At 40.3% G+C, this 18,095-nt stretch overlaps 1 protein-coding gene across 1 annotated transcript; it reads right to left on the bottom strand.

Moving 5' to 3' along the window:
* Positions 1-104: 104 nt before the first annotated feature.
* LOC126392845 (Golgi reassembly-stacking protein 2-like) lies at positions 105-10,014 on the bottom strand. Its single transcript, XM_050048512.1, has 10 exons — positions 9,820-10,014; positions 5,410-5,490; positions 5,131-5,334; positions 4,854-4,940; positions 4,636-4,766; positions 2,869-3,001; positions 2,654-2,786; positions 2,444-2,527; positions 2,219-2,314; positions 105-1,894 (listed from the first exon to the last, which is right to left on the bottom strand). The coding sequence occupies exons 1-10, from the start codon at positions 9,880-9,882 to the stop codon at positions 1,668-1,670; spliced, it is 1,239 nt and encodes a 412-aa protein (XP_049904469.1). The 5' UTR covers positions 9,883-10,014; the 3' UTR covers positions 105-1,667.
* Positions 10,015-18,095: the final 8,081 nt, after the last annotated feature.

The raw sequence follows: 18,095 nt of genomic DNA on the forward strand, positions 1-18,095 counted from the left end.
AAGAGCCACCTTTTCTCTCCTTTTTTGTGTTACCTCGCAATATGTTCTGCATTTCTTCTGATCCATAGAGAGGCTGAGCTGTATTATGAATACACTATTATGTATTACATGACCGCTGCTAGTTGGGAGCACCTCGTGTGGGTGTACCCTTAGCTGTATGTCGCCTGGTCTATCATTGCAGCTGGATAGAGCAGAGCTAGTCGACACAGCTTTCTCACTGACTGCTGCCAAGGCTGATTGAGACAGACGGTAGCTGTGGTTTTGGATGTAGCCATACCTTTACCTCATTATGATTATGACAAGTTAATCTATATAATGGTGTAACAATATCTGCATGCAGGGGTGGAATGTTTGCAGTGAATTGACATGGTTATGCTGGCTAAGTGTGGTGTTAAATACATCTGTATTATATCCTGTGTGGTTAGCATTAGCTGTGAAAGCATTAACAGAAGCAGTAAAGAGTAGTCACTGTACAGCTACAGTAGCCATATTCACAGCATCATAGTTAGAACCAAAACTGCAACCTTAGTCTAAGCAATTACCATATTCACAGCCAGGCAGAGCAGCTGCGCTCACAGGCAGTGGCTGCATACTGTTGGACTTCGGCTTTTTTAAGAGGAGTAATGAGCAATCAGGTCTCCATTCTGTAGTATCTGCACAATATTTCCCTGAACTGTGCTTTAGAACTGACTGGACCAACACACAAAATGTTCCTGTGGATCAGGGAGACTGCAAAAACATTGCAAGGGAGCACAAAAGTAGTTGAGGGAAAAAAAACAATAACCCCTTTTCCACCAAATTAGTTCTGGGTCCTTAACTGGTTCAATTCATGGTATATCTTGTGAGGCAGCCTGCATTGCCACCAGTTTTGAGCAGGACCATTGCAATGAAGGATGTCATCAACAGAAGAGGTCGCATAATGCACTACGGAAGTAAACAATCGCAGCAAAATGGCTGATTACATTCATTACCTGCAAACTTGCACTGCACGCTCTTTGATTTCTCACGTGACCTCTCCATCATTGCCGCCCCCATCCTCCCTTTCCAACCTGTAGAAAATGACACGCCCACTGATGTGGTGACGATTGGCACTTCAATTTAAGGAAAACCTATTTTTTGGCCTGACCTGAGAACCAACTTTTTGATGGAAATGCTCTGAACGGTTCAAAATTAAATGGGAACCAGAACAGAACTGGTTCCATGTGGTGGAAAAGGGGTAATTATGACCCTTCAAAGGCTCCGTAGTCCTAAAAAAAAAAAACCCCAACATACTGACCCACGCACTTAAATGTAACCTGTTCCCACATATTTTACACCTTGTTTTTCAGCCAAGCTTAAAAAAGCCCACATAGTTTGTGTTAATACCTATTACTATTGAGTTATGAGCTATTTTAAAAGTTGCTCTGCAGCAGAGTGAATATTTGAACTCTGCTGAGAGGCTTGAATTACTCTTGTAATTTTCTTTTTACTGCCATCAACAAGCCAGCTGCTGCCAGACACACATTCACGCTTCATGTGAGCAGACCAGCACCAGCTCCCAGTATCCTCCAGATACCGGAGCTCGTACGACAATCGTAACGGCATGTAGGAGCAATTTGTCAACTGAGTGATGCAGCTAATAGACTGGCTATATTGTGTAAGCCAACAACTTTCAACAGCACTCTCTGCTAAGATGAGTCAGCAGTTATTGTGATATTTATTGATTCAGGGGTGGCCACTGATGGTGCGACGGGGGTTCTGGTCAGTGAACTGTTCATTTGGATAGCAGAGGGGGGGTATGTGGTATTCATTGTAACAGCAGGAAGTGCGTTTGCAGCGACTGGGGGAAGAACAAAGTCTGGTGGAGGCAGAGTTACACCAGGGACCACACTTGGCAGGGTGAGGGGTGGAAGACCTGTAGAGCACAACACAAACAGACCATTACTATTACTGTACAGATGTCTTTAAAGTCCTAACTTGCAGCAGAATAACCCTTTTACTTGACACGTTTGCGAGTCACCTGGGGTCCATCCAGAATGAGACCACAACCCACCAGTTGGGAACCACTGAGTTCTACCATGCTTTGACTAAACATGTATTACTTATTAGTATACAAACAATTCATCCTAGGTTTTCGTCTTTTTATGGGATTTGTGGACAGTAAGAAAAATATCGAATAACACCAGACCTCAGGATTATCTACACCAACCCCAGTACATTCCAGAGAACAAAACAATACCTGTATGTTGTAATCCACCAGCTCCAGGTGGCAAGGTGATATTTAGATTTGGTAAATGAGGAAAGGGTGGAAGACCTCCAGGTAAGGGCATTAAACCTGTGCAACAAATATGATGTATATTAGACAGTGTTAAATTAGCAGATGTCATGCATGTTTGGCTTCAGAGAAGCTGGCTTTGGTGCCACACCTGAGGAGCTAGAGCCTCCCAAAATATTTTCTACTAACCTGGTAGTGTGGCGGCAGGACTGACAGACAGGGGAGCGCTTTGTGAGGAGGGGACATGGCTGGGCAGAGGGACAGTAGGAGCTCCTGAAAATTTTTAACAAAACTGTTATTCTGTTTGTTTGCACTGTCAATTCTTTTTAGTTCTTAAAGTAATATGTTGTTGAATTTAGGTCAACAGGATGTTTTGAAAATTTAGAGATGATACTGTACCTGTCGGTAGATCGCTAACAACAGCGGTCAGATTAGAGCTCACTGACAAGCCAGCGAGTGACTGCTCTAATCCAGTCGTAGCAGAAGAAGACGCAGCAACTGGAACGGTTGGAATGACAGCAGAGAGATGGACCTGGTAACCAAAATTACATCATCTCAGTAAATGTTCACAAGGTGAGTAGACAATTATGTCTTTCTTTAAGATGCTGAGCTACCTCTGTGAAGCCATCTTTCGGAGGAGTTACTGGCTCACTGGGAGTCTGTGCAGAGAAACTGGTTTTCTTGCCCTCTTCAAATGGCAGTGTAGGTATCCTGTGCAGGTAGCCATAGCCAATCCCACACCCTAGACTGAAGAGATGGAAATATTGGAGAGGAAAATGTTCACACAGAGAGTTCATAGTGCCCTTAAAGATGATATGCGATAACAACCTTCCACTCTGGGGGATACAAATTGCAACATGTGACTTTAAAAGATGATGGTAGGGTAGCTGCTTAGCATGCTATAATTTAAAAACCCGTTCAGTCAGTGACTGTTTTCCATGAATACGCTATTGTTGTTGAGTCCATCTGTCATTAGACGAGAAAATTAACTTTACTGTAAGTTTCCGTAAAATTTACTCAGAAAAAGAAAAGGGATCTACAAGTAAAATATGTAACAGACGACTGAAAAAACAAGTCTGTATGAAACTAAAATTCAGTAAAACGATACACAACTGTTTTTATGTTTTTTTCAGGGTCAAATAGGATTCAATATAATCTCGACTAAATAATGATTGACAAATTTATATAAATGTTATTTTTAGGAACAATACACAACATTGCAATTATTAAAAATTTAATTGTGAACACCGTTATTAAAAATACTGAATTAAGAAGTGAAAATAACCTTAACAAAACTACCAAACCCAAACTGAAGACAGATTGTGGACTGAAACAGGAAATGGTTCAGGTGAAAGACTGATGACACTTGAACTCAACTCAACCAGGTGCTCCTTCAGAAGCGTCAGAAATATCTCAATGTTATTTATGTTTCATTCCCATCATGGTGTAGCTCTGCTCCACATGGGCAAGAATGTGGAAGAGCAGCCGACATAATGTTGTGTAGCTCAGTCTGAGCCACAAAGCATATCTTTCTTATTCGTGCACTGCAGGTAAGTATCGAGGTAAGTGGTGTGTATGTGGTCCCTTGCAGAGGTATGTTTTATGTAGGAATATGGTTAAAGGAGTGAGTTAAGTTAATGTACATGTTGCCAACAGGTAAGTGCAAGTATAAAGTTAAAAGACAGTATTAGGTCCAGTGGTAGGTTTAAATATTTGCAACATCAGACGTGAACTTTCATGAAGAATTGAGCTTGACTCATTTTTACAAAAATAAATCAAAAGATGAATAAATAAAATCACTATTAGACTAGACTATTAAACTGCTTGTAAAGCCTTATATTTATAAAATTGAATTTAAGACTTTTTTTAAGGACCTGCAGACACGCTGCATTTACAGAGGCAGGGCTGCATATAAAGAGCAGATATTTTTCTGTGCACACACAAAACTGTCAGCTAGCGACTGTGAGGAGATATTCGCTGAATTTAACTGTGTTGGAATAGAGTCGCTGACAAGACCTTTAAGTGTATAAACATAAATTATCTACAACCATTTCTCTCTTGTGAAAAGTGTCCTGACCAATACTTGATTTTTATCAGGTAAAACCAAGCATTTATGTGAAAATTATACTATTTGGGATTATTTTCTGTCATCTAAAGATGTTAAGGAGGTGTGTGATAGTCATGCGGCAAAGGTTGAGGGCTGGATTTACACCTGAAACTTTATGGTTTCATGGTGCTGTATGCGTGTTGCCAGTAGGAAGGACTGTACAGTGCATTCTTTAAGGGTTTTGTATGTCCAACATTTTGTTAACTGATAGAAAACAATATTATACCACGATTCACAGTTTTCGACTGACTTCAGATGTAAAAATTCCTCCTACCTGCCCTCTCCACCCCAATCACAGTTTGGAGTGATGACCACCTCGCGGCAGTTGTCCGTATCTGTGTTGTAAACATAAAGCTTCAGCTCCTTCCCTTCATGTGTTTCCACTACAGAGAACAGATCTTCACCCTGTTGAAAGAACAAGAGTTATTCACCTGTTAAGTCAATATTACTACTGATCTGGAAAGCAAATATCTTACACATGAAAGCAAATACCTCGCACATGACGGTGTCAGCTCCTATAATGTAGTCAGTATGTGCCCTCAAACCAGCAACGGCTGCAGGAGAGTTTGGCTCCACTTCCTGGACTCCAACACCATGTACAAACACATTAGGTGACAGCAATGAAAGCTCATTTATATTTATCTTGAATGACAATTACATTTCTGTGTTACATTTCCAAGATTGCGAATGGTTAAACATCCAAAAATCATATCCAGTATTATATCTCAGCAGCTTTCAGGATATTTCCTCATCAGAGCGGCACACTCACCAAAACATGCCAAACATTCTCATTGGCTCCTTCAAAGCTGCAGAAGCGAATGCTGACTCCCAGCAGCCCCTGTCCGCCCCACATGTTGCTTGGTGTGACGGTCGTCTCCCTCACTGCCAGCGTCTTGCTACTGTATAACGTTATCTTGACGGGCCTCTCCACGTTCATCTTCAGCAGCTCTTTTAAGGTGTCATTGTCCTTGTTCTGTCAGAGATCACAACGTTAGGATCATCTGTCATAAAGCAGTCCTCTGACATTGTTAGAGCAGGTTATACTCACCAGTCTTGTGTCACTAATGGAAATGATGAAATCAAAGAAAGGCTCCAGTCCTGCACAATGACCGGGGGAATTCTCTTGCACCTGTAAAATCATAACAATAAGACACTAAAGCTTTACCAACAGCCAAAATGGTCAAACACTAATATGAATCTGTTCATCCTTAGGTGTAGCTACAAGATAAATAATTCACGAATAATTACAGCTGGTGGTCAGAAGCTGTGAGTAAAGGTCAATGAAATATCATCGGAAAAACGAACGAGGCAGATCAGGAGGGACAGAAAGTCATTCTCTGTTATATTATATTACATCGTACGTCGTGTTAAGGGCTGCCTCCTGAAAGTCACAGATTTGAATCATTAGTCGGAGACCCCTCAGTTGACTGAGATTGCTTCAAGTCCAGCAGTTGGTTTTTTGGCTAGACAGTGGGCTGTGCAGTGTACTTCTGGAGACATTTTGGTCCCTGGATTTTGCTGCAGAGTGAGCGCTCATCACTACTTTCATGCAGCTGCTTAGTACAGGCAGCTGCGGACACAGCAGCAGCTGTCTGGAGGAGGAGAGGCTTTTCACTGTAAGGCTCTGAGATAACTTCATCTTCTGCCTTCTGCTTTGAAGCGGAGAATTAACAGCTCACAGCAACTAGTTACGATACAGTCTTTGATTTGTTTGATACCTAGTATCGGCAAAAAATGTTATTGCCATTTCAGATCCATCGTTTGCACAGTCAGTTTGTTAACTATATTGCGGAAATGTCACTGTCACACTGAACGTCCCGCTGAAACCTGTTAAACTCTCAAATTCTTTATGGGTGCAGTCCTAATTGTGTTACATCACACTTATGAAGGAATGCCATCTGCTGGATGTTTACACTCAGTTGCTACTTTGTTAGAAACATCAGTATATGTTCCTATAATATCTAAACAGCCAATCATGTGGCAACATCTCATTACAACAGAATTACAACAACGCTATACAGTCTCATAGCAGCACCTGTGAATGCACATTATGTTGACCCTGGGAGTGGACGGGACAACAGCAGCTGAAGACCACAGCAGGAAACTGAGGCCACACTGGGCACATCCTGACTAAAACTGGACAGTGGAAAATTGGGAAACCGTCTCCCAGTCTAACTAATTTCGGTTTCTGCTGCCACATGCAGATAGCAGGGTCGGAATTTGGTGTATACAACGTGAATCTCCAGAGAGACGTAACCTTAAAAGGAAAACATTGGTTGTTTGGGTTGTTTGCCAATTTCACACTATCGTCTTTGCCTCTAAAATCCTGGACAAATGTGATAAAGAGTCCTGCTCTGTTTCTAAGTCAAAAGAGGCAAAATCCTATAGTTTTGTTGTTGTTTTTTTAAATTTCTGACTATAATCAACCTATTGTGGAAGCAGGAACCAAGTAACTTGAACCTAGTTTCCTGGAAATATGCCTGGCATGAAATAAACGTGACTTAACCAGTTGTTTCTTGAAGCAGCACTCCAGCGCCAATACTAGTGCTCTCTCTTTATCCTACATTTAAGATCCATGTACTGAGCTTAGCCCACCTTAAACATCTATAGCAGCAGAATGCAAAATACACATTAATGCAGCAGTAATAATAATCCTAAAACATCCTAGACTGTGAGGGAACATTTTACTGTACAATGAGTACTTTTACTTCACATACTTTAAGGGAAACTTTTTTTTTTAACCTTGGTCCTATTTCCTCATGTCTTTGTGTCTAAGTGAGTAATGATGACAACAGTTTTGAAATTGGTTCAGCATTGAGTGAAGAGGCTGCAGCAGGCAGTGGCTAAACAGGCTGCAATGTAACAACTTGGAGCATCTGTGTACTGTCAATTTATGTCCCCTTCAAGTGTTTGTTTTTGCCACTAACAGGCTCAGATTGTTATTTTAAGTGTCTGACAACATTATGGAAAGGATCCATACAGAGATAGACCTATTTCACAAAGATAATTATCAGGGTTGAATGTGAGCACCAGTCAACTGCTGTCAGCTGGATTAGTTTCACTCACAAGCCAAATAAACAACAGTGATCTATTGAGTGGCTGGTAGATGTTGGAATCCAGCAGCCACAGTGGCAGGTAGGGCTGCCACTAACGATTATTTTCATTGTCAACTAATCTGTCAATTATTTATTTGATTAGTCGACTAATCATTTCTTCAAAATGTGTTAAAATATTGAAAAATGTCGATCTGTCTCTCCCAAACCCCAAAATTACGTCATCTAATGTCTTGTTTCGTACTCATGCCAAAGGGTTTTAGTTCACCGTCATGGGAGAGTGTGTAAAGCTGCCAATATTTGAATGTAAGAAGCTGCAATAAGAGCATTTTGGGGTACTTTTATAGTACTTTTCCATGAAAAATGACTCAAACCGATTAGTTGACTACTAAAATAGTCATCGATTATTTTAATAGTCGATTAGTCATCGATTAGTCGACTAATCGTGGCAGCCCTAGTGGCAGGTAAACAAAAAAGTTAATTTCAAACCCTGAGTATAATCCTTTATGTTTAACCAGAAACAGCCACATAATTGCTATCGCCAAACTCACAGACTCCATTAAAATAAAGAGTAATTTTAGCATGTATAGAGCATATGTTTGCAAATAACTGGATGAATACCTAAACCAGAGTTACTGATTGCAGAAACAGCAGAAAGATGAACCCAGATGGCTTTCGTGAATTTTATTTTGTTTCTGTAAACTTTGAATGGAGTGAGATTTACAATCCATAATGTTGTCAGACACTTCAAATAACAATTTGACCCCGTCAGTGGCAAAAATAAGCCCTTTTAGGGGACATAAATTGATGCAAATACCCCCAATGGTTACACTGGAGCTGATTTCGTCACTGCTGGGTGCAGCGGCCTCACTCAATACTGAACCACTTTCAAAAGAATGTTATCTCCATTAGTCTCTTGGGCCGCATTCACAGCAGGATAGTCCAGGGGACTCAGTTCGATTGGGCGGGGAATGCCAAAAAATTTCACACCTTCAGTTGGTTTGGTTCACTTTCACACTGCACTTTTTAAAGCGGACCAAACTACCTGGACAACGTCACACAGTTACAACAGCTGCTCGTTTGGGGGCAGTGAGGCCCGAAACAACCACTGACCAGGAAGAGAAAAGCATGAGGAAGGAGAAAACCCAGCTCATCGGTTGGCTAGGACTGAAAACGGAAATCCATCCCCTTCAGCCGGCTTGGTCACCATAACAACAATGGAGCAACACCAAACTTATGCATTTATGCACCTCCTCACTACTCCATGTCTACCCATGAAACATTTTCCGACTTTTTCTTTTTTTACCTTTGCTTCTCCCAGTTTGCGCTGTTGGCTTTGTTATTTCTACCCAAAATGCACTCTACGTCACTTACTCTCTTTGGTTCGCTGGATAGTCCATTTGCATTTCCCACTGTTAGCGAACCGCACTAGGGTTCACTTGCAAGTGAAGCGAGACCCCCAGTTTTCAAGCAGACCAGGGGTCGCTCGTTTGGTCGGCACCAGAGTTCGAATGGGCATTCACACTACTCCAAATGAACCAAACTATCCGTGGAAGCGGACCAGGGTTCGTTTAAAGCGGACCAAATAGCACCAGTGTGAATGCCTTCTTAGACACAAAAACATAAGACTAGGGTCAGAGTTGAAGAGTGTTTAAGTTTGCCATTAAGTACATTTTGCTGTTTATATTTACATTCTTATACTTAAGTAAGGTTTTGAACGCAGGGCGTATACGTGCAGTGGAGTATTTTGAAAGTGTGGTATTAGTACTTTAAATAAAGGATCTGAATTCTTCTTCCATCATTGGAAAAAAAGTGACATAAAGGTGAACTTTAATGGCCTTTTATATTAAAACAATGAGGGGTTTCCTATATGAAGGTACACACACCCATGTTGAGTGGTTGTGTCCTGCAGTTAGTAGCCACACCGGTTCTTCAGGCATCATAAAGGTTACAGTAGACACAGGTAATTATCTGTTTGTTAGGACGACTGCGCATGCTGTAACACTAAAATACCACGTCAAGTCATATGAATTCATGCAGTTTAAACACAACCTGACAAACAGCTAACATAAATGATAAGGAGGCTAACATATAACAGGCTGACAGGTCACTGAGAATACACCTTAACGACATGCTAACCTACAACAAACACACTCACATACATCACAACTAGCTGCTGACAGTTAGCTAGCTAGTACATGCAATTAGATGTTAGCGAAACCTCTCATGTGTCATAATCAAATAACCCCACTGAGTGAAGATATAATAATATTTAGCTGTAGCACCAACATTAGCTAAGAGGTTAGCTAGCAGAGTCCCCTCTTCTGTGTCTGCAGCTAACATCAGGTCTGTCTGCCTCCACAGAAAACACACTGCGTGTCACCAAGACATTAAACTGCTCTTACTCTGAGGACGTGGTAGCCTTCAGTCCCTCCACCCGGTATCTCGACGCTTGAAGACCCTCCCATGGTCCCCTGGATGTGTGTGTCAGGGTGGGTTAACGGAGTTAGTTAGCAGGCGTCTCTCCACCAGAACATGACAGCGCCGTGGCTCCTGCTGTTCCTGGTTCCCAGCACTTCCGCTGTGGTGCAGCCCTGTGTGGCTGCTGTTGGAGCACTGCACACATGTCTACTGCACGGCTGTACATCTCATTATTAATCATCCAGGTGGACACATTAGAGGACAGAGGTGGCTTTTTTTTTTACTCTATTGCATTACCAACTGCCTCAGGGCTCCACCCCACTGCATGTTTTCAATTCATGCATCTGCTTTTGCACAATTGCAAGTGAATTCACACAAATACAGTAAAATTTTAACTGAGAATAGTCCTGCCTGTGGGGTTGTGTGGAAATCTAGTGTTGGATCTAAGTCATTTTAGGGTGATATTGTGCCTCACACGTGCATATTCCTATGTAAATCACCCATTCTGGAGAACTGGACAAATCATGTCCTGCCAAAAAATAAAATACAATAAAAATAATAACTTATCAACACCATGATTCTGTTTCTTGGGTGAAACATTATTCTAAAATTATTTATTTATAGGAAATGAATATTATTTGAAAAATATTTTTGATCTGCTTTCATTCTTTTAATTTCTAAACTGGCACCCCCGTGCCAGAAAACTGAAAACTTGTCTCAGACAAGAATTCACAACTTCATACAATTAAAAAATGTGTCAAAAGCCTTCGAAATCTATAACTAACAGCACATACTGATAGCATAGGTGTAAAAAGTTATATTCATCTTTGTTTTAAAATACATTTTTATGAAAATGTTGGCCCTTATAAAAATGTGTCCCTGAATTTTGTCAACTTTGTCAGATTTCTACAATAATTTAATCAGGCATAAAAGGGGGTTAGCTATATCTTAAAAACTCCTGTCTCACTTCCTGGTTTCTAAAAAAAAGTACTTGCTGCTCAAGTACTGGTAAGCTTTCTATTTTTAGATAAATTCATTAAATGATATTGGTATGTTTCAGCCATAACAGGTTAACTCTGTAGACCTTCTAAATCTTTTTTTTTTTTTTAAATTGATTTATTTGTGCAGGGGCAATACACATTAATCAATGACAACATTTACACATTGCTGTAAATGAATCAGCATTAGCTTTAGCTAATTTTCAGCTGCTGTCCCTGGGCCTGATTGAACTGCCATTAAAAACAAGGAGGTATATAAAACAAGCATGCAGTAATTCAAGGAGATACTTGCACGAATAAACAATACAAATAGCCAGACAGTACATGGGAGCACATGCAATAGAACTGTAAGCACACAGGGAAGAGACAGAGAAGAGAGAGAGGGGTAGAGGAGGCAGAGGAAGGGAGAGATGTCAGATAAAAGCGACTTAAATAGAATAACACCACAGGAAACAAACCATTTCCTTTTCAAGGACAAACAGAGAATCAGCCAGTAATACATGCAGCCAGAATGCAACAATAAAGCATGGAACAAAACCTGGGACAAGCTAAAGCAGACAGACAGGGTAGGCAGGCAGGATTAGTCATGAGGGCATACATAGTTCTGGGTAAACCAGGTTTTCAGACTTCGTGAAAAGGAGCGGTAAGTGGTACACTGTCTAATGTGGTCTGGGAGTGTGTTCCACTAAATGAGACTTAGGGTTTAAAATGAGTATTTTGATTAGCATTAAGAGAACTCTTTGCAACTTCGAAAATTAAAATGACTAGTCACTATGACTGCTGTGAAATCAATAAATATATAAAGTTTTGTCAACTCCATAAGACAGTAACTCCATCAGATTATACCTCTGACATCAATCATGTATGCTATTTAAGAAAAAACTGAAATCACTGGGAGGTTGGCCCATTACAAGGTTTAATAGTCAAGACTTTGATCTTTTAAAATATATTTTCCCAGCATAATTGAAGAGTGACAAATACAAAAAAATAAGGATTTGTCCCTATTTTCAAGAGTGAGTGAAATGTGTTAGATCAACTTTCCACAAACTGACTCACAGAAAACCTGCACGTGAAAACTGGTTGGCAGCTGCAAAGTGTGTGATGCACCAAGCAGTCTGGTTCAGTTCAGTCTGATACACAGTAGAACAGTAATTTTTCCATTTACATTATGAGAAGTTGTGGATGGTACCAATAGAACCTTTCCTTACCATCACCATTTTACATCATCCCTCTGTTGGGGTACCTAGCACACTTGGAGGTGACATGCACAGTGCACCGAGTGCGGTTTGTGGAGGGTGAGAGGGTCCATTGTGGGGATTCACAAGGTTTGTCTTCATGGGTAAACTGTGAGTCATATGCAAGCCCTTCAGGTCTCTGAATGCTGTAATGTTCGTTCTGTTTTGTTTTTTGCTTTCTGTCTTGGTATTTCTCGAGGTCAGAAGCTGAGATCTAAATGTTTTTGCTTTTGATCAGGTCAAGCCAACTCTTGGAGGAGTTTTGTACATTTTTATGAAGGAAATCTGACTCAAGTTTAGGTCTGAAGCCCAAAGCTCTACTGGAAGGTTGAGTGCACTTAATTGTGTATAGTTCTTCTTTACAATTACAAGTTAATACTTGAGTATCTCCACTGATGAAACTTACCCCACAATATTTCAGTAGAATATATTATACTTTTTGCCAAAATCTGATTGCTGTTGCTAGGTAACACTATTTTCCAGATAAAGTTTTATTCAGAATATAATATGTAATGAAATACAATGATGTATATCACCAGTACCTAGCCTGGTAAGACCATCCTGATGATGTGAGCTCAACATTCTTTCAAGAAATTAAAAACCAGTCAAGGCCAGTCACGGATTGCATTGTAATTGATGACATAAAATGCAGGCCACAGCTTGCAGAACAGTAATGGCGGCTCTTGAAGCAACAAGCTCTAACATCAGTAGAGTAAATACAGCAATAAGTGGAGTTATTGCAGAAATAGAGTCAAGAACAACAGTTAAACAAGAACTCGCAGAGCTTCCTGGAGGACAAGATGCTTTCGCAGACTGGATTTGGTAAAAGCTTGATTTATCAACTGGCTCTGTTGGTGATGAAGGTGATGAACCTACCTTAGCTTTTCTGAAAGATGAGTAATGAGCCTTTTAGCCAGTAACTTCCTGTCACCATCTATAACCATTAACATAACTGACCGATATCAGTGAAACCTCAGCTTTATTTATTTATTTATTTTTCTTTAGATCCCAGCTGCTTCTGACTTGATTGTATAATCATGTCAGAGCAGACACAAGAGACGGAGAAGATGTAAGAGAATAAAATTGTCTCTTTGATCAAACAGTGATAATAATGGGTATCATCAGTGCTATAAAGAACACGAGCTGGAGGTGTAGATTAATGCATATGTAGTTGAATATCTCTGTAGTGCAGCAGCTCTTATCAAATAATTTGAAATAAACTTGCACAGCGTTGTGATTCTCCTCATCAATCACCAGTTATCCTGTCAGTCTCTGCGTCCGCTGGAGCTCACCTTGATTTCGTCTCTGCAGGCTGCGCTGGAAGATATGTTAAGCTTAAAGTGCATCCTCATTCAAGAGAGGCGATCAAGCAGCGGCGTGATACATTCTGACAAGAAGATTTTACTCGTGACACTGTGCTTTGAACCAACATTATGGGTCATATAATCACTTTAGAATCATAGTTTGTCTCCTTAATAAGATGTGCAAATACCAACAAAGAAAAAGAAAGGCATTTCTTATTATTTACTGGCAATTATATAAAAAAAATATTATCTTAAAACCAAATCAACAAATTATCAAAATGACAAAATTACCAAGACAAACACAAAGTGAGTACTTTGACAGCAAGACCATCTCTGTTACAACAAAGGGCTCAGTCTAAAAACATGACATATGCAGAACATGAACATCTCAGTAAACAGGTTGGTTCAGTTGGTCACTGCATTAACACTACAGCCTCAAAATTCACCACCAGCATCTTTAGGGACACTGGTGCAACACATTTATATTTAAGCCTCACAAGACAATAAAAGGAAATTGTAAGGTGCTCAGTGCCAGGGATATTTCACCCTTTCCCTATGTTACGACAGGTTTAACCTTGGAAGAAAACCAAATGTTGTTCCCCTGTCCTCTCAGCTCTAGTGGAGCATAGATAATCAACAATGGCACAAATCTGGTTAGGTTACCTGCTCTGCTCCCTCATAGGTGTTTCCATATTCATGGGTAATTCAAGCATGGTTTTATAACCAGTCAGGAAGTCAAAATTTGCATGCTACTAGATCGTCATCATTTCACATTCATGGCAAGATATGAGGTGTAGAACTGAAGTCAGTTTCTCAACATATACACAAGAACAAGTTACAAAGGACCTTTCTCACTGTTTTCTGATGTTTTATAGATCAAATGACTAATAAAATACTAGTGAAAAATAATCAGCAGACTAATAATTTAGTCATTTGTTATAGTCCCATTATCAGTACCACACAAATCTGAAACTTACATCTTTCATTGTCCCTTAACAGATCTATCTATTATCTACTACCGGTGAGAAATAAACTTCACATGGTGACACTTGCTCCTTCAAGAAGCAGATAAATAAACTCTGTATTTCAGCAGAAGCTTGCTGACGCCTTAAAACTCTGCGATCACTGCTCTGGATAGCTCTCTCAGATTTATACTTCTTCAGTCCTCCAAGGAATTTACAGCTAAAGCTGCAGAGCACTTTACTTTTGTTCAGGCATTTATACCACAAGCCCAAGGAGGCCAGGAAGGCATTAACAAAGAAGTGGCCAGAAATTAAAATGTCTGTAATGTGGTAAATATCTATAGGTCCCCTCGCTCGCTGTGCCCCACCCTCACACAGTGCATTTCTACACAGTAAGCACTACAAACATTATCAGCTGTTATTGTCAGGGTTGGTTACTTAATGTCTGCGAGAGGTCATTTTTTGCAGGATGAAAGGGTCGTCTAATAAACACAGACATAATGTACTCTGCTGTGCTGGGAGGCAGAGATAAAATGCAAAGTGAATTAGAAAAGCCTGCGTTGAGATGGCCGAGCAGCGGCGCCAAACACCAGTACAAGTAGTAGTTATTGTTGTTGTTTATCCTTTTAATTTCAGCAGCATCACACACATGTTTCCTGTCCTGGGCTGCCCCATGGTCCCCATTTGGGAGAGAAAAAAATGGCAGCAGACCACACTTGAAAGAGGACGAGATTACTGTCATGTGCTTAGAGGTTGTTTTGCTCATTTAGCATGCATGATAGCAATCACCACACATAGACTTGGTTAGCTGCAGTGTAATTGCTCCTGGGCTCATGCTTATTCCTTTAGAAAAAAATGTTCAACAGAGACATTTACTAGCAGCCTATCAACTTTAACAAGCGCCACATTAGGTTTACACTCCCCAGCCATGGAGACAGGCGAGTTAAAGTCTCTGGACTATTAATCTCCTGCTTAAAATGTACTTTCTGCCAGGATTAATCAAGCCGTGGACACGCAGTCAATAAGAGGAGGCTATTTAGATAAGTGTAACCCATTATAATTACTTTACAAGTCAGAGGCCTTAAGGTGTTACAATTGATGCCGTTCTTTAATGTCAAGCAGGATTTGAATTTAATACCAAAATAAGCAGATTGCAGTGGCACATGAGCACCTTTTAGGAGCACACTGACCTTTAAATTGAAGTATAAGGACAAAATGGTGGCCATGCTGAGCTGTGAACTTAAGTAAATAAGGTTGGAAAGGTTAAAAAAAGAAATTGTTTTCAGGCTAAATTGTGGCCATAGCATGTGTGTATTAATGGTGTGTGGAGAGGGGGAGGGGGGAAGGGCTGGCAAGCAGCCCGCAGTCAATATCATCATCATCATCATCATTTCATTAGACTTGCCTTACACAATGGGAACGTCAGTATCTATCAGGAAGCTAATGTGGCAGTGATTCCCAGGGGCGGGAGATATATTTGGCACTTCAGGAAACCACTGACGAGATTCATGGATATATAAGAGAGAGGAGTAACACAGCTGAGAAAGGATAGATGGGTGAGCGACCTATTGTGTGTGCGTGAGAGAGAGAGAAAGGAAACTTTGCTCCGACCTCAGAATATTCACAAAATGTGTCCGTAGTGGAAAGACAATTAACACACAAGGAGAAAATGCAATGCAGCGAGCCCAGTGAATGTGATGGTCTTTGTTTCATTTGCAGTATTTGAACAAGTGTGTGTGTGTGTGTGTGTGTGTGTGTGTGTGTGTGTGCCAGGTGTGAAATGGAGGGTGAACAGACTTGTGCAGAGACAGACATTAAGTGTTTCACAGTCTGGTGTTCAGAGCCAGCCCACCCACCCTCCAGAGACAGACGCCACTGCAAAAACAGAACTGCTCCAGCTCGGTATTATTTTACTGGCCTGATCTCTTCTCGATCAAAGTTTAATTATGCTTATAATTAGAATTGATGGAGATACTGATTGCTGATTAAAGTGATGAACCCCTTAAAATATCACAGTATATCAGTTTGATGGTCTAAATCAGCCACAAACCTTTTCTTTTCATACTTTATTTATGATCATACGTCAATATAAATGATTTTCTGAAACATTTTGTATTCTACAGACTGATATTTGTTACTTACTTTGAGAGGCCATTCATCATTCATTCACGTCTGGTGAGTTACCAGACTGTGACAAACTATACACTCTTAGAAATAAAGCTTCTACAATGGTGCTTCCTGAGGAGCTGAGGTTCTACCCACAACCATTTGTTTCCGGGGAACACTTTTTTGATGAAAGAGTTCTTCAAGATTTCTCTGTAAGACTAAGGCCTCATTTATGCTCAATGTTAGATACGTATACAAACACAGATGGAGCCTTTTGTCCTTATTCTGTGTTTATTTTGTCCGTATGTGTGCATATTTTCTTGAAGCTTTTGGATATTGGCGAAACGGAGCAGTACCACTGGAGATTGTAGAGGCAGTGCAGTGTAGTTCAATCAGGTTACAACCATAGGACACAGTGAAGACCTTTAAAAATATGGTGAAATGAAGTGAATCAGTAAAACAGTAAAAAAGAATTCTCCATCTACATGTTGCTAAGTATTCAATGGCCTCACAGACCACCGGCATCAACAATGTGCCTCCGTGAAAAGGTACATTATTACGAGCTCCTCAACCATCACCTTGTTTGTCATTGTGTGAAACCCTTGACTCTCCTCTCTAGTGCCATCTATTGGCTGTATTTATGCCATCATAAAGGACGTATGAGTGTGAGGGCAGTGACATTAAAATGGATGTTATCTGTTTAAGTATGTAAAGGGAGTGTACATGAGCCATAAGAGTTCTATTAAAAACCCCTTTGGAAGAAAGAGTTGTTCAAGGATTCAAAGCATAGATGTTGGAAGATCCTCACTGGCAAATCAAATGTTTATCCATGATTCAAATGATATTTTTAAATGTAAATGTATCTGGATTTCCCGTAATCAATTCATTTTACTTGTGTTTTGCCATAGTTACCATCATGCCATCCAGTGCCACATGGTCTGGTCATGGTCTGGACTCGACATTTTGCATTCAGTTCTAATTTCGAATTTTTCTTATCTATAATTTTCCAATTTCGGTTCCCAAACCTACTGCACAATTGAAATAGTAAAGGCTGTAGTAGCAGTGATTTCACAAAATATCCACCCCCTAAAAACATGATTGTGATCCATGAGTATTGTGAGTTGTGCTGGACCACATCAGCCCCGTCCCTTTAGGAACTATGACGTCCAAGGCTGCGGAACGTGGTTTTCTTGGCCCCGAGCTAACCTATTACACTTACACCATTATTAGCGGGAGAGAGATCTATGGGTAATGTAGCCAATTCCTATTATTAGAACCCCACGTCTGGGTTGTAGATGAAACCATTGGAATATAAATTGGTTGTCCACTAGGGATGGACATGAGTAGTCAGGTACGTTGAACTGACCTACTGAAGTGCTATGTCTAACCTAGGTAATACTGAAGTTAACAGCAGCAACAAAATGTTTGCTGATTTTTCTCATGTTAACGTTAAATTGATGTCATAATAGGCTAATTGAAGCCTAATTGTTTAATTAATTAATTAATTTCAAATTGCACTTGTTTCCACTGTTGGCCAAATTACATTCCTATTCTAACGTTAGACTTCTTTTTGCAAGTAGATGAATACCTTATGGTAATGTACTGTGTGTACTCAAATATGGAAGTTAGCGTACTGAAAATGCCCATCCTTATTC

The sequence above is a fragment of the Epinephelus moara genome, chromosome 7 (genome assembly GCF_006386435.1).
Source record: "Epinephelus moara isolate mb chromosome 7, YSFRI_EMoa_1.0, whole genome shotgun sequence".
Lineage (NCBI taxonomy): Eukaryota > Metazoa > Chordata > Actinopteri > Perciformes > Serranidae > Epinephelus > Epinephelus moara.

What these genes read in the sequence shown, in the direction of transcription:
- LOC126392845 (XM_050048512.1), bottom strand. Translation starts at nt 9,882, where the DNA reads ATGGGAGGGTCTTCAAGCGTCGAGATACCGGGTGGAGGGACTGAAGGC. An exon ending in AGAATGTTTGGCATGTTTTG is followed by an intron (nt 4,941 to 5,130) that starts GTGAGTGTGCCG and finishes GTTGGAGTCCAG; the next exon opens with GAAGTGGAGCCAAACTCTCC. An exon ending in GATTGGGGTGGAGAGGGCAG is followed by an intron (nt 3,002 to 4,635) that starts GTAGGAGGAATT and finishes CCATCTCTTCAG; the next exon opens with TCTAGGGTGTGGGATTGGCT.